The sequence below is a fragment of the Saccopteryx leptura genome, chromosome 11 (assembly GCF_036850995.1).
Source record: "Saccopteryx leptura isolate mSacLep1 chromosome 11, mSacLep1_pri_phased_curated, whole genome shotgun sequence".
NCBI lineage: Eukaryota > Metazoa > Chordata > Mammalia > Chiroptera > Emballonuridae > Saccopteryx > Saccopteryx leptura.
The window spans coordinates 79,767,793-79,784,707 of record NC_089513.1 but is presented as its reverse complement, the minus strand read 5'-3'; the positions used below and the strand labels follow the sequence as shown (position 1 = coordinate 79,784,707).

The 16,915-nt window shown below is 44.9% G+C and overlaps 2 protein-coding genes and 1 pseudogene across 2 annotated transcripts; 2 read left to right on the top strand and 1 right to left on the bottom strand.

Moving 5' to 3' along the window:
• The first annotated feature begins 10,652 nt into the window (after positions 1 to 10,652).
• LOC136383134 (histone H2B type 1-A) lies at positions 10,653 to 11,036 on the top strand. The gene has a single exon (XM_066352716.1). The coding sequence runs from the start codon at positions 10,653 to 10,655 to the stop codon at positions 11,034 to 11,036; it is 384 nt and encodes a 127-aa protein (XP_066208813.1).
• A 2,792-nt stretch (positions 11,037 to 13,828) lies between these two features.
• LOC136383133 (histone H2B type 1-A-like) lies at positions 13,829 to 14,211 on the bottom strand (annotated as a pseudogene).
• A 298-nt stretch (positions 14,212 to 14,509) lies between these two features.
• H2AC1 (H2A clustered histone 1) lies at positions 14,510 to 14,902 on the top strand. The gene has a single exon (XM_066352715.1). The coding sequence runs from the start codon at positions 14,510 to 14,512 to the stop codon at positions 14,900 to 14,902; it is 393 nt and encodes a 130-aa protein (XP_066208812.1).
• Positions 14,903 to 16,915: the final 2,013 nt, after the last annotated feature.

Genomic DNA, 16,915 nt, shown 5'->3' with positions numbered 1-16,915 from the left:
TGCTGAGCCGATGGGTGGGTAGAACGCCCTGCTTATTTATAAGGTCTTCCTCCTGCATCTATGACTGAAGGACTCAGTTCACCTTAAATTGTCCCCTCTCGATGCTTCTTGTGGCAGAAGCCAGTTTTCTGGTACCAGATGTCCGGCATTATTGCCCACGGAGGCGGCCGGCATCGCCCCACACCACCTGGGTCTCTCCCACCACTGCCAACACCCACTGCGCTGGTGACTCCAGCAAAGCCTCCGGGAAGCCTCCATGAGAATGAAAAAGAGAGAAGGAAGAAGGACAGGTGCGAGGAAGGAAATGAGATAGACGGTTGGCCTGGTTGCAAGAGACAGTGTCCGTGGCGCTGAAATAGGGGAGGAGGAGAAGGGAGCGTCCCTGAGGAAAGAGCCTTCCAGGCGGAGTTTGCCGGGGCAGCCGGGGCAACGTGAGTGAGTGAGTGAGTGACGAGGCGCATGTGGGGGACGAGATCCGAGCGGTGGCCAGGGGCCACACTGGGTCAGGTCCTATACAGCCAGGTCAGGGGACTTGACTTACCCCGACGGCTGTGTGGTGCGTGGTCTGTAACGGACAAGACTCGGGACAGGGCCACTCGGGAAAGAGGCTGTTGTGTCCACCCCACCGGGGCGGGGGGCGGTGTCTGGGCTAGGCTGGTCATGGAGCAGATGACCAGACTGGGGATCTCTTCTTGAAGACGGCGCCAAGATGGGCTAATGAGGCAGACGTAGGGATGAGAGAGAGGAAGAAATCCTCGGGGTTTGCTAGATCTAGGGCTTGAGCCGGTGAGTGAAAGGGGTTGAGCTCAGTAGAGCGGAAACGAGCGGGTGGGAAGCAGGTCTCCGGGAGAAAAACAAGCAGCTTCCCTTGCACGTGTTGGGTTTGAGACGCGACGCGTGTTCGACCCAGAAGGGAAGATGGCGGAGTAGACATTGTGTCCATGAGTCTGCTGCTTGGGACAGAGGGCCCAGATAGAAATACAAATTTGAAAGTCATCCGTCTTATCTATTTCTTTATAGACCAGGCAAATGAGAAAGAACCAGCCAAGACAACGTGCCGGTCACTTTTATATCCCTTTCCTGTTGGTTTTTCTGGCCGAGAAGATTGTGCGTGTTCCCTCTGCGTGAACATATGCCCTGTTCTTCTCTACCCACTAGTTCACGAGAGAAGGAGACTTTTACTAAAGGTGCCTGGCAGAGCTGTTAACAGTTCACACGTTGTCTCTGTCTAGTCTCAACGGTGAACATTTTTTCCGTATAAGCAGCAGTTTGGAGTACTTTTTCACAGTCCCAAACAAAAGTCCTCTGCCCTAAACACTTCACTTATTAACTACTTCCCAGGGCCATGCGAGGTTTTATTTTATTTTACTTTGCCCCCAAAAAAGATTCATTTGATCTTTTAGCCCTGATGAAAACCTTCATCTGCCAGAATTCTGCATTTACATTTATTGTCTCTTGACAGATATGATTGGTGGTTTAAAAAAAAAAAAAAAAGTTAACGCATCCCACCAATACAAGTCTAATGTCCAAACCTTAAGGTGCAGGTCATCTAGTCTAGTTCCAATATTTAGGTGATATTAACCCTTACAGCTATAGCTTAAAATTGCTGGTCTGCCTACAGCTGCTTTAGATCATTCAGACTCTCTACAGCTATCGTTTCGAATGGATTTATTCCCTAGAGTTTTGTTCCCTGCAGTTCGGGGGCTCTTGTTTCTTTTAGGAAAAAAAGGAGAAATCTCCTTTTCAATTTTCAGAATTATCTTAGAAAAGATGAGTTCTGTTACCTTCCCCCCTGCACAATCTCTCCTACCCCAAAACAGCAAATTAAGCAGCTGCCTATGGGAGAAATCCCCAGTTTCACAAAAGCAGATAATTAAGGGCAAAAAAGATTGAAGGCTAACCTGAAGGGGGCGAGTGCAGGGTCCTCATTCCTTTCAAATAAATTTCTCTAAGCTGCTCAAAATTTTTTAACCCCATGAGGTAAATGATTACCCCAGACCTCTAGCCCTTATGTTACGAAATGGGTAGATGTGACTGGTTCCGTGGTTTAATTTTTAACTTTACTTAATTAACATGTGGTTTAATTTTTAACTTTACTTAATTAACACATGGTTTAATTTTTAACTTGACTGAATTAACACGTAGATCAAGCTCATTAAGTCTTCCTCCTGCTCCACGCCCAGAAGAGATGACTTAACATCTTCTGATCACCCGTCAGAACCAAGGTCCCTGCTCACAGGCGCCTGACAGCCGCACGACCACGCTGTCACCTGACAGAGGCTTTCGGGGGCAGTGTATTCTCTGTGAGGAAAGGGTATGTGTCGCGCCTCTTTTCCATCCTCTCTCCACCATCCTCCTGTTTAACAGAACTGGGATTTCTGCACAGTGGAGACAACAGAGTTTAGTAAACGTGAGTGATTCTAGCTGTTTGCACAAAGGCCCGGAGTTTTCTCTGAAAACTGACGCCCCGTTGATTCTGGTCTTTTTTTTTTTGTAGCAAAACACTTCAGAAGATCCGTGCTCCGAGGCGACCTGTTTCCTCAGCCCCGGCTGTCTCCTGCGCCCGCTCACGAGACGGTGCGTGGCAAAGCCGTCACGGGCCTCCGTCCTGGCCAATGCGGTGGTCCAGTCCTAGGCCTCACCTGTCAGCGCTTGACGGCTTCCATCGCTCAGTCCTTCCTCACGCCCTGCCGCACGGGTCAGACACCCGTCAGGCCTGACGGTCCTCGTGCCTTACAGCTGGCTCCTTCTGAACCTTCACTGACTCTTCATCTTTTATTTAATTTTTTAATTTTTTATTTTATTTTATTTATTCATTTTAGAGAGGAGAGAGAGAGGGAGAGAGAGAGAGACAGAGAGAGGAGAGAGAGACAGGGGAGAGGAGCTGGAAGCATCAACTCCCATATGTGCCTTGACCAGGCAAGCCCAGGGTTTTGAACCGGCGACCTCAGCATTTCCAGGTCGACGCTTTATACACTGCGCCACCACAGGTCAGGCCTGACTCTTCATCTTTTATCTTCTAGTGTTGGTGTCCCCAAGACTCTTGAACTTCTTCCCTATCTGAACGCACTCCCAAGGCGAAGCCAGACGGTCCCCTGCCCTCGCACGCCCTTCCTCTGAGCTCAGGACTCCGTGTCTTCAGCTGCCTCCACCTGTAGATGAGGCTGGATTTCCAGTAGGTTCCACAGATACACGACCACAGGACTTTCTCTGCTGTCTGAGCTGCACACCAGTCTTCCCCCAGACGGTCTAGAAGGCCACGGTGTTCCCCTTCAGTCTTAAGCTATTAGCTGTCCCTTCTCTTTGTGATTTCTCTACTATTTAGAGTTTTTTTTACTTCTTATTAGCCAACTCTTTTTTTCTCTCCAGTTCTCTAAATTAGTAATTTTTTTTTTTTAAGTGAGAGGTGGGGAAGCACAGACAGACTCCTGCATGCGCCCTGGCTGGGATCCACCTGGCAAGCCCCCTACCAGATGATGCTCTGCCTATCTAGGCCACTGCTCTGTTGCTCGGCAACTGGGCTATTTTAGCACCTGAGGAGAGGCCATGGAGCCATCCTCAAATTTTGCTCAAACTATTTGAACCATGGCTGCTGGAGGGGAAGAGAGAGAGAGAGAGAGAGAGAGAGAGAGAGAGAGGAGGGGTGGAAAAGCACACACTTCACCTGTGTGCCCTGACCGGGTTATAGAACCTGGGACTTCCAAACACTAGGCCAACACTCTACCATTGAGCCAACCAGCCAGGGTGATGAGTAATCCTTTATATTAAAATTTGTCTACTCAAGATAACTGTGGTTTCTCTCCCCTGATTTAACTGACTTGTACAAACATAGACTTGTTTTCTGCATATTACTGAATATGGAACGATTTGAGTCACAGTTTATCCTTGTGCACTAATTATTTATATGGAATGTTCGCCAGAGTGGACCTCTAATATCTAACTTAAGAAACGCATCACTCACTCTGAACAGTTTTGAGCATGTTGTCTCCATTAGATTTCAGCATAGGATTATATTTTCTGTATAAATAGAAATAAAATGTATTTCTCTGTAATTTATCTGTGGTTAAAATTTATCTCCATATTTTCCAGAATTTCTGTACCTCTTTTTGGGCAAAACAAAGAAACCCTAAGCTGCCATACACAGAGAGAGAGGGAGGGAGAGAAGAAAGAGCATGTGCTAAATTCAAAGAACAAATAACTCTCATAAACTTAATGATTCTCAGCTATCAAATTGTCGTCTTTTTATCTTAGGTTAATTCTCTTAAAGATCTGTACAATTTTCTTTACAACATTAATGCACTTTTTTTTTTTTTTTTTTTTTTTTGGTCTCTCCCAAATCTCTAGATTTTGCATTATACGTGATCATTAAAGATGTCGGAGCCCACCGGCTCCACAAGGGGTGGTTGGCAGTGAGATCCGCAAGGTGCAGAAAGCACAGGAGCTGGAACAGGGGTCCCCAAACTACGGCCCGCGGGCCGCATGCGGCCCCCTGAGGCCATTTATCCGGCCCCACCACACTTCCGGAAGGGGCACCTCTTTCATTGGTGGTCAGTGAGAGGAGCATAGTTCCCATTGAAATACTGGTCAGTTTGTTGATTTAAATTTACTTGTTCTTTATTTTAAATATTGTATTTGTTCCCGTTTTTTGTTTTTTTTTTACTTTAAAATAAGATATGTGCAGTGTGCATAGGGATTTGTTCATAGTTTTTTTATAGTCCGGCCCTCCAATGGTCTGAGGGACAGTGAACTGGCCCCCTGTGTAAAAAGTTTGGGGACCCCTGAGCTGGAGGAACATGAGACAGGCCGCAATGCTTTGTGCCTATCCTGGCAGAGCTGGAGCTGTAGACACAGTGCTTAGGGACTGACATGGCGCGGTGCCAAAGTTGTATCAGTGCCAGGGGCGGAGAGGAGAGGTGATGTCATGGCTTACCTAGCAGATGCTGGGTCAGGCAGCCCTGAGGGGTGTGGGAGCCGGACAGCCTCTGAAATCCATCTCGTTGACCAGAGACCACATCCTGGATCTTACTGTCTGTCATTTCCCCACAAGCGAGTATATGGATTACATCTTTTTACCTCGTAGCCTTAACAGTAATCTATGTGAATTTCTGTTTCCAATTCTTTCTTCAGATGGTTTTCTATCTACGGGGCAATACGTAACTGCTTAGAAAATTTCTTAACTAAATGTTTCTGAATATATCACCCAATGTCGTCAAATGATGATGGTGAAAGAGACAGTCACCAGTAAACATGTTATGTTTTATCAGGCATCCCCAAACTATGGCCCATGGGCCACATGTGGCCCCCTGAGGCCATTTACCCGGCCCCACGCCGCACTTCCAGAAGGGGCACCTCTTTCATTGGTGGTCAGTGAGAGGAGCACTGTATGTGGCAGCCCTCCAATGGTCTGAGGGACAGTGAACTGGCCCCTTGTGTAAAAAGTTTGGGGACCCCTGTTTTAGATCATGGTATCCAGAGATATAGGTATAGGCTTTAAGAAAATGTTTCGATTGCTTTTGTTGTCGCATACCTCATAGTTAAAATTTAAGAGAATATGCTAGAGCCTTGGTCAGGTGGATAGGAGCATCATCCTGGTATGCCGGGGTCCTGGTTCCAATCCCTGGTCAGGGCACATATGAAAAGCAGGTAGTGAGTGCTCAACTAAGTGAGACAACAAGTTGATTCTTCTCTCTCTCTCTCTCTCATCAATGGAAAAAAGGCATGTGAGGGTGTGCACACTCTCTCTCCTTAGAGCATTACCATTCAAATCTTCTTTTTCAATGTAGTTTCCTAAGCTCCAAGGGCCCTTCTTTTGTCTCTGTAACTTATTTTCTTAGCCCATTTCTTCTATGGCTCCCTTTCACTACTTCTGTAACTTTCTAAACAAACTTCCCTTTATACTTTTCTTTTTTTAAAGTTTGTTAGTCATATCCTAGACATCTTACTGTAAAGCAAGTTCCAGGGGAAAAAAATGTTGAAAAGGATACTTTGCTTGAATAGAAAAATGCAGCTATTTAGACACAAAACAATAATATCTTTAACAGCAACAAAAGTCACAAGATGTTTAGTTTCTGCTTTTTGCTTTAAAAATAATGTCACTGACTCACAATCATCAGGAATTTTGCAGAATCTTAGTTCTTCCACCCAGTTAGATCAGTTAGGAAGATGACACACAGAACTGCATTAATCAGACTAAATAAAATTAATAAGGTTTGCATAACAACTAACCTATCAGCTTTTCCAGGGACCCCTGACTCTTAACCTCTAACCCTCAATTTCTGCCTGTAAAATCCCTTGATCAAAAACTATTGGGGAGTTCAAGTTTGAAGCAATAGCCCACCATTCTCCTTGCTTAGCACCTTGACAAAAAATGGCTCTATTTTCCTCTACTGCAAAACTATTCAGTGTTTGACTCTACTGCGCATTTGGGTGAGTGAATTCTTTTCATTTCGGAAACAATAATGATATAAAAATGTTTTGCTAAGCACTTTTAAAATATAAAATAAGTAATAATTACGTACTTATGGCCTTTTAGCAAACTGTGAATTTAACATACTTTTGGGGAGGGGGCAGTTAGCACAAATGTTACATTCAAGTTTAAAAAAAAAAAAAAACTAAAAACTGTTACATTTAGGTTCAGGGCTCCTTTAAATCCAGAACCACTTTAAAGTCAAATTCCCATCACCCAACCTTCCACTAGGGCAACTTCTTCGTTAAGCATCTCCCTCACCCAACCTCCTCCTCCCCTTAAGCAACTCTCCCCACCCTGAGAAGGTTCTGAGAAATGTCCTTGAGACAAGGCCATCAGGAGGGAGCTGGCCTCCCTGATGGGTTGAGAAAGGGGGACCGTCTGTAACCAAGGCCACAAACCAGGTTATGCTAATCTGGACATGTCCAGATGCACTCCACCCTCCTGCCAGCAAACGCCTGCAGCAACCCGTATATCTAATGCTCTGTCCTGCTGCTCAGGACGGGCACCCTTTGCTGTTCTCAGCCTGCTGGCACCCAGGAGTTTTTTAAATAAATTATCCTTTTGGAAGACACTAGCCTGTGTTTTCAGTTCGGTGCACAGTTTCTGCCTTTTAAAAACCAGCTGTAGCCTGACCAGGTGGTGGCGCAGTGGATAGAGTGTCGGACTGGGATGCGGAGGGACCCAGGTTCGAGATCCCGAGGTCGCCAGCTTGAGCGCGGGCTCATCTGGCTTGAGCAAAAAAAGCTCACCAGCTTGGACCCAAGGTCTCTGGCTCCAGCAAAGGGTTACTCGGTCTGCTGAAGGCCCAAGGTCAAGGCACATATGAGAAAGCAATCAATGAACAACTAAGAAGTCACAACGCACAACGAGAAACTAATGATTGATGCTTCTCATCTCTCTCTCCGTTCCTGTCTGTCTGTCCCTGTCTATCTCTGCCTATGTAAAAAAAAAAAAAGAAAAAAACCAGCTGTATATATTTTTTTTTTCAAAAAATTGGGGAAATTTGTAAATAGACTGAGAATTAAAGAATTAGTAATTTTCCTAGTTACGATAAGGGTCGTAACTAGGATAAGTAAAATTTTATACTGTGTGCCTTGTGGATGTTCATAACAGTCTTCCAAATTTGTTTTAGAAATTTAACAATACGTGGTTGAAACATTAATAAAATAACGTAAAAGGTGCATGACAGGCCCTGGCCAGGTAGCTCAGTTGGTTAGAATGCTATCCTGACCTGTCAAGATCGCAGGTTCCATCCCTGGTCAGGGCACATACCAGTAAGTGCATAAATAAGCGAAGCAACAAATCGGTATTTCTCCCTTTCTCTCTTAAAAATCAATAAATTAAAAAAAATTTTAAGTGAATAATAAGGTTGGGAAGGGGATATTATTGATAATGATATTTTTAGGTTAAATAGAATTTTGTCTGCTATTTGAAATTTCCATATAAATTTTGCATGTTGTATATATTCAATTAGTTTGCTGGAAACAACAGACTACTATGAATACAATATTAAAGTCTTTGGTATTAAAAAAAAGTATAGCATCTCTTCACTGACTAGTGGATTTCAAGATATTTTAAAGGAAGGTAATAAAGTAAATAATTTATATGCAACTGATACACTGTGCTGTACTTAGCATGCTCTCTTAATTAGATTTTATCACATTTCCTCAAAAAGATGAGACTCTTTTTTCATGATCTGGAACAATTTTTGTCTGCGATAGATTTATCTTTTCCTCAAATGTCTAAGAGGATAGATTTAGAAACCTGATTTTTGAGGATGGCAGTTTATTGAGGACCTCAATTTTCCCCCATTTATCTTAGTCCTCACTGCTTTCTGGGTAACTTAAGCCGTTTGTACAATATTTTTTCAGAAACTCATATTTATTAGTATTTTAAAATTTGTTCACATAGGTTTTTAAAACTATATCCCTGTAATGTTAAAACGTCAATTCTATAGGTTTAGACTTTTATAGACATAGTATTAAGATCATTTTAAACTACAAATGCTTTAGGGATTTTTGTAGTTTATTATAAATGTGCTGATTTTTGTCTCATTCTGCATTGCATTTAGAGAATTTTGATGGTTTCCTTTTTATGGAAGAATTTTATATTTGGAAGCTTTCCTGTTTTTCAGTTGTTTCTGGTTGTTCACTCATATTTGGTCTTAAAAAGACAACCAACAAAATACTTTGCTTCATTTTCAGTGGCTTGAAGAATTGTGCCTAATATTCCTGAATAGAAAGCTATCTTGTCACATAACTGACTCTAATATTTTTTTTTTTCTTGAGAGATGAGAAGTATTACCTGGTAGTTGTGTTACTTTCAATAGTTCCTTGATTGCATGTGTAGGGAGGGGTTCAAGCCCAGCCAGCGACCCCTTTCTCAAGCCCAGCAACTTTGGGATCATGCCCATGATCCTGTGCTCAAGCTGGCCAGCCTGTGTTCAAGCCAGATGAGCCCACACCCAAGCCCGTGACCTCAGAGTTTTGAACCTGGGTTCTCAGCATCCCAGGCCAGTGCTCTAACCCACTGTGCTGACTCTAATATTGATACTATTATCTGACCATCAAAATGGCAGTAGGCTTGTTTGAGATATAACTAACATACTGAGAAACCTATTTTTCATATTTACATTTTTTCATATAAATAGGTGCCAAATATTTGTATGTACCTTTTATCTCTTAGCTCATTAACCTAGCATGGTTACAGATTTCAGGACATGGAGTTATCTCAGAACACTTAGAACACTTGCTGCAGGCACTTGAGAAAGGCCTAGACACGGGTAATGATTTTCTAGCTGCTTGACTGACATCCTGTGGACAGGGCCTCCAAACGTTAAGAGTTGAGCCAAAAGCTGCAAGTTTACAAATCTCCTTCCTTTCTTTGCTTCTAATCTATTCTTTTAGTCTAACTTTCTCTCCTCATTAAAATACAAACCCTAAAATAGGATTCCACATTTTTATTCTTTTTCTTGTGAATTGTGTTGTCTCAACAATCAAATCTAAATTTGCTCTTTTTCCCAGGGAGAAGGGCACTTCTGCCACCAGGAAGTGCCAGGATGGCTGTCTACCTTGGTGTTAAAAAGCAATTCCATCCTCAACCCTCAACTGTAAAGCTCCCTTGTCATATTTACCGCACATTAAAGTGAAGGGCTTCAGAGACCTGTTACCCAAACTATATTTTGAGAGCCCTGTTGTTTTAGGAATTGTGATCAGTTTTCCTTTAAGAGTAAGAGGCAAGAGAGAAACATCAACTTGTTAGTTCCACCTATCACTGCACTCATTGGCTGAACCCTATCTGTGCCCTGACCAGGGATCAAACCCACCACCTTGGCACATTGGGATGACACGAACCAACTGAGCGCATCAACCAGGGTTTTAATTAAATCTTGACTTCATTATCCACTGTTTGCCTAAGCTCTTCCTCAGAAATAGTTGACCCGCTCTGAGAAGAGCCTTGGGTCACTAACTGGACATCACCACCTGGAGAGATGACTTGCTCTGGCTTTTCTGGTGGTGGCTCTTGGTCTTCTTGGGCAGCCATACCGGCTAGATGTTGGGCTGGACGCTGCAATGCGTGATGACCAGTTGGCCCAGCAGCTTGTTGAGCTCCTCGTCGTTGCGGATGGCCAGCTGCAGGTGGCGCGGGATGATGCGCGTCTTCTTGTTGTCGCGGGCCGCGTTGCCCGCCAGCTCCAGGATCTCGGCTGTCAGGTACTCCAGCACCGCCGCCAGGTACACGGCGCGCCGGCCCCGACCCGTTCCGCGTAGTTGCCCTTGCGGAGCAGGCGGTGCACGCGGCCCACGGGGAACTACAGCCCAGTTCTAAAAGAACGAAACCCGGCCTTGGAACCAGCTTTACCAACCTGTTTCCCTTGATCAGACAGGGTGAGAAAATTGCCTGCCGAGAGGGGAAAAAAAAAACTCGCATGAAATATGCAAGGTAAATTTATAGTCTGCTTAGGCCACCATTTGCCACCTGATTGGCTGGCTGGTGAAAGCCTATCCAATCAGAAAGCATTACTAGAATCACCTCATTTACATATACGTCACTACCGTTATCCAATCAGATGTTGACTACCCTGCACAGCCGTTGAAAGGCCACTCCATAAATACCAGCCTTTCAGGCACAAAGGTATGTTCCCTAACCTGTATGGTGAGAGTTGTTGAGCTGGACACTCATCATGCCGGAGCTGACGTCAAAGGCCGCCACCATCTCGAAGAAAGGTTTCAAGAAGGCTGTGACGAAAACCCAGAAGAAGGAGGGGAAGAAGCGCAAGAAGGTCCGCAAGGAGAGCTACTCCATCTATATCTACAAGGTACTTAAGCAGGTGCACCCTGACACTGGCATCTCATCCAAGGCCATGAGCATCATGAACTCGTTTGTCACCGACATCTTCGAGCGTCTGGCAGCTGAGGCGTCGCGCCTGGCACATTATAGCAAACGGTCAACCATCTCCTCGCGGGAGATCCAGACGGCCGTGCGTCTGCTGCTGCCCGGGGAGCTGGCCAAGCACGCGGTGTCTGAGGGCACCAAGGCCGTCACCAAGTACACCAGCGCTAAGTAGAAAGCGACCCAACCACGAGTTCAGCTTTATCCCAATGGTTCTTAGAACCACTTAACACATTGAACCCAAAGGCTCTTTTCAGAGCCACTTAATACGCTTTTGAAAGGGCTGTAAGTTCTTAGTATGTGGGTAGGTATGATCACAAGAACAAACTGCTAGTTTAGCTAGTGAATAGGTTGCTGTTTGCCAAATTAACTTGGTTACTTTTTTTAAAAAGGAGAGAAGTGCTAACTGCTAGTTGCGTCATTTTAGTTTATATGTATCTTCACTGGGGGGGGGGTCTTAACTCGGTGAGCTTAGGCTTCAAATCAGTGATCTTTGGGCTTAAACCAGTGACCTTGGGTCAAACCTGGGACCTCACCAGCCCAGGTTGACACTAGCCACTGGGCCACCAGTCAAGTAGTTATAGCTTCAAACAGAATAGGCAATTCAGTATAGTCAAACAAGACAGTTTGTTTTGGGTTTTTTTGGTTTTTTTATTCAGTGAGAGGAGGGAAGGCAGAGACAGACTCCTGCATGCCCCTGACCAGGATCCACCCAGCAAGCCCACTAGGGGGCACTGCTCTGCCTATCTGGGGCATTGCTCCAGTTATTGAGCAACCAAGCTTTTCTTACCACCTCAGGCAGAAGCCATGGAGTCATCCTCAGTTCCTGGAGCCAACTTGCTCCAATCAAGCCATGGCTGCAGGAGGGGGAGGGCTGGAAAAGCAGGTGGCCACTTCTGTGTGCCCTGACCAAGAACTTGAGACATCCATACACTGGGTGGATGCTCTACCGCTGAGCCAACTAGCCAGGGCCTGAGACTGAATTCTAATCATTAACTATATTGTAAGAAATATTTGTATTTACATATTTTTGTGTCAAGTTTACATATCAATTGGGTAAATATAGGGAGCACAATTTCTGGGTCACATGGTCAGTGTATGTTTAGTTTTATGTGTCAAACTGTTTGCCAAAGTGGTGTCCCATTTCTGCATTCCTGCTGGCAATGATGAGAGTCCCTGTTGCTTCATACACTCACCAGCATTTGATAATGTGTTTTGGAGTTTAGTCATTCTAATAGGTGTATAATATCTCATTGTGTTAATTTACATTTCTCTAGTAAATGATCTTGATGTGTTTATTTGCCACAGGTTTCTGGGAAGTGGTGATTTGATACCTTTTAAAGATTGAATTCACTCTTACTGATTTTTAAAATGTTTGCTGAGATAAGTCTAGATGAGCCAGTAATACAGGACACAAATACCATTTTTGATGACCCATTATACAAATCATTATACCATAATTTGTAAGAAAATATAAAACAAGAGGAGTCAAAATAAGTTTAGCCAAATTGTTTGGTTCCTGTGTCAACATACTGTGTCCTTAACTTGAGCCTGGAAAGCTCAAATATACAGAAGACATCGTCAGACTAAGAAACCCTGAGTTAAGAATTAAGAACCTCAGATCCTTGCTACTTGAGTACAAGCTAGGCTGGTTTACAGAACCAACTTTTTCATGTACAGCACTGTAACAAAAAGCAAAAACAGGCTTAATCTCCCTAAACCACTTTCCCAAGTTCTCTCCATAGTTTCAGGTTTCTGCCTCCTGAAAGGATTATAAAGATATCCTTAGAGAAAAGCCTACTATGTCCCTTACAGCAGTGGTCCCCAACCCCTGGGCCACGGACCGGTACCGGTCCGTGGGCCATTTGGTACCGGTCTGCAAAGAAAGAATAAATAACTTACATTATTTCCATTTTATTTATATTTAAGTCTGAACAATGTTTTATTTTATTATTATTATTTTTTTTTTTTGTATTTTTCTGAAGCTGGAAACGGGGAGAGACAGTCAGACAGACTCCCGCATGCGCCCGACCAGGATCCACCTGGCACGCCCACCAGGGGGCGATGCTCTGCCCATCCCGGGCGTCGCTCTGCCGCGACCAGAGCCACTCTAGCGCCTGGGGCAGAGGCCAAGGAGCCATCCCCAGCGCCCGGGCCATCTTTGCTCCAATGGAGCCTTGGCTGCGGGAGGGGAAGAGAGAGACAGAGAGGAAGGGGGGGGGGTGGAGAAGCAAATGGGCGCTTCTCCTATGTGCCCTGGCCGGGAATCGAACCCCGGGTCCCCCACACGCCAGGCCAACGCTTTACCGCTGAGCCAACCGGCCAGGGCCATGTTTTATTTTTTTTAAATGACCAGATTCCCTCTGTTACATCCGTCTAAGACTCACTCTTGACACTTGTCTCATAAGTTCGACAATTATATTTAAAAATACAACAGTTTTTACACCGGTCGCATAATTTTATTTTGTGCATTTATCCGTCCCACCCTAAAGGCCAGTCCGTGAAAATATTTTCTGACATTAAACCGGTCTGTGGCCCAAAAAAGATTGGGGACCGCTACCTTACAGGCACTGTCATTCCCAAAAAGCACATCCAATTCTTTCCAGAGAGCTCCCCTTTGGAGAATTGTTCCTGTCATTATGAGACCCTCTGGGTGTCCATTAAAAATGTTGGGAGCCTTTTAGAATGTTAACATGAAGTTTGGGGAAACGAGGGGCATTATTTATATAACCAGCTTCTGTCGTTAAGCATTACGTCATGGCTTAATCTTGTTGCATTAAGTACTACTAGACTGTTCAACTAAAGCCAGTGTCTCCCTCAACAGCTTTACAAATGAAGTGTCTGATATGGTCAGACTATCCACATAAGTAATGTTTCGTTAAGTAATAAAACAGCTCTTTTCAGGAAATGTGGGTGGCTCTTTTAAGAGCCTTTGGGTTATAAAGCTCATCTGGTGGCTGAATCGTTTTACTCGGAGCTGCTGTATTTGGTGACGGCCTTGGTGCCCTCGGACACGGCGTGCTTGGCCAGCTCCCCGGGCAGCAGCAGGCGCACGGCCGTCTGGATCTCCCGGGACGTGATGGTCGAGCGCTTGTTGTAAGGCGCCAGGTGCGACGCCTCGCCCGCGATGCGCTCGAAGATGTCGTTGACGAACGCGTTCATGATACCCATGGCCTTGGATGAGATACTGGTGTCGGGGTGCACCTGCTTCAGCACCTTGTACACGTACACCGAGTAGCTCTCCTTGCCGCGGCACTTCCTGCGTTTCTTCTCCTTCTTCTGGTTCTTTGTCAGCTTTCTTGAAGCCTTTTTTTCAAAATGGCAGCGCCCTTTGACGTCAACTCCAGCATGATGAGTGCCCACCTAACATGTCCCAACTGCTGCTGGTCAACGAACAGCAGCTAGAAACCCCAAAGCTGTGAGTTATGGAGTGGCCCTCAACTGCTACACAGGGCAGCCAACATCTGATTGGATGTAGTAATGTATATGAAAATGAGGTAATTTCAGTAGTGCTTTCTGATTGGATACACTTCCACCAGCCAGCCAATCAGATGGCAAGTAACAACTTACCACATCCTATAAAAAGCCATTCTCCCTGTAGTTTGGTTTTTTTTTTTGTACTTTCTGTTATTAATTTTCTATAAAGTTATGTCTGGGCATGGGAAACAAGGTGGTAAGATCCGTGGTAAGGTCAGATCCCGCTCTTTTAGAGCCCAGCTACAGTTTCCAGTTGGTAGGATTCACCGCCTGCTCCGCAAGGGCAACTACGCCGAGCGGGTCGGGGCCGGCGCGCCCGTGTACCTGGCGGCGGTGCTGGAGTATCTGACGGCGGAGATTCTGGAGCTGGCTGGCAACGCGGCCCGGGACAACAAGAAGACGCGCATCATCCCGCGCCACCTGCAGCTGGCCATCCGCAACGACGAGGAGCTCAACAAGCTGCTGGGTAAAGTGACCATCGCGCAGGGCGGCGTCCTGCCCAACATCCAGGCCGTGCTGCTGCCCAAGAAGACCGAGAGCCACCACAAGGCCAAGGGCAAGTGATCTCTGCAGATGGTGAACCTCAGCGAGGAACCTGAACATTGAGAGAGGAAAGAAACAAGAAACCAAAGGCGCTTTTCAGAGCCACTCAAATTGTCAGAGAAGGCTGTGCACCCTGTAGAAAGTTGTGCTTGTGCAGTTCTCTTACAAAATCAGCACTCTGGAGACCACACTCACGGGCCCTCGAGATGCCTGTTGGGATCTGCTTTCACACCCAGGGCGGTTGCAGTCAACTCCTGCAGCAGCAGCCAAGAGCTTAGTCGCACTACGGAGTCCGTGGGAGAGGGAGCGAACTTGAGCTTTGTAATCTAGTTCCTGAGTTTATGTGAACAGAGACACCCTGTTTGAAGGCTTACAATTCTATGAGCTACGCAATGATTAGATTACAACAAACCGAGAGAGACATAATCTTGTAGCTTCCAGCTCAACTCTCGTGGCAGTCTGTCTGCAACTAGGACCCGTGTTTTTCTCAAAGTAGCTTCTGGATAGTAATTTCCCTTCAGACATGTCAATATGGTTTATATGAAGGCTTTAGACACGGCATCGCAGGAAACCAGGAGTTAGAAAGCAAGTTCATCCTACCATTTGGTAAAGGGTCATATGGGAATATTGGACACACGGGGTTTCATACATATGCTTAGTAAATTTCTTTACTTAGAATTTTCTTAAAATGTAAAACGATGCATCTGAAAAAGGAGCTTGACACCTACCATGTGATAGAGAGATAATTAGTGTCCTTCTCAGAGGCTGGAATGTGGTTAGTTCTTCCATCAATACTTTTTGAAATTAGGGAATTTTGGTCATTTTCAGAAGTTTAAACTACTAAAAAAAAAAGATAAAATAGATTCAGTTTCTGTTTCTATGACAAATACCAAGAGCAATTGGAAAGCAAATGAACATTTAGTTAGGCTGTCAAATACAAAATTACCATACAATATTTAACAGTTTACCATGTCTCAAAGAAAAAAGATCTCATCGGTTATCTAAAACAAACATTGCTAGGTACTTAAGATCTACACAGACATGTACAGAAGCAGGTATGAAGAGAAGCAAGTATAAAAAGTTAAAGATGGGAATAAACTATATAATAAGTTAATTAGGGACAATCAAGTACGAAAAAGTCAATCATCTCTTGAATTAATGAACATAAATATTGATTAAGGCATGCAATTGGAGAAGGCACAAAGGGAAGGAAAATTTTTAAAAACCAACAAATTGCACAGATATCGGACAATATTAGAAGTTTAGAACATGGCAAGTAAAAAAACTTTAAAATGTGAAATTTTAAAATCAGAATAATAAGTGAATGAGTAAATAAATTAGGGATATGTGAAAAATATTCTAAACAGAACAATTTCAAAATTTTATATAGAGGCTCCCCCCCCCCCCCCCATCAAGCAGGTGTAGCTTAACTCCCCGGACTTGCCAAAGCACAGGGTACAGAAAGGCAGGGGAGAAAGGGGGTGACTTCACGGTAGAGGAACCTGGTACGCACCGCCTCAGCCGGAAGAGCCGTGTTGACGTTTTCAACCTTTAAAGTTATCATTGCACAGCAAACGCATTGATTCGGAAAGAACAGAAGAACTGCGATTCTGGACAAGAGAGACATGGCCAGCCACAGGCAAGACCAGAGGACAAAGGAGCTTTTATAAGAGGGAAGGAGAAAGTAGGGTGGGGTTGTTTCCGCACAAAACTTGATTGGAGGAAAGGAAGAGCTTGAAGTGATGGTATCTTCTCGTGGGCTGCAGGGGTAGACAGTTGGCTCTCGCCAGATGGAGGGCATCTTTTTTTCCAGCTGGACCGTACAAGGCGTCCTGGAAGGTAGAGCTCTGAGCCCTACCGCCGTGGCTTCCCGACTACTCCCTTTGTCAACGAGGTCTCCTTTCTTCACTTCCACAACATCGTCAGTGAAAACCTATGTTTATCGCCTGGACCCTTAAGATGACGTATTGAGAAGGCAATTTACTCCTCAGGTGTTCCTCCCCACAACCCCGAGAAAACCGTCAGGCAAACCCC

Bases quoted from the DNA above. Each gene is read 5' to 3' on its own strand.
- H2AC1 (XM_066352715.1), top strand. From the start codon at position 14,510: ATGTCTGGGCATGGGAAACAAGGTGGTAAGATCCGTGGTAAGGTCAGA.
- LOC136383134 (XM_066352716.1), top strand. From the start codon at position 10,653: ATGCCGGAGCTGACGTCAAAGGCCGCCACCATCTCGAAGAAAGGTTTC.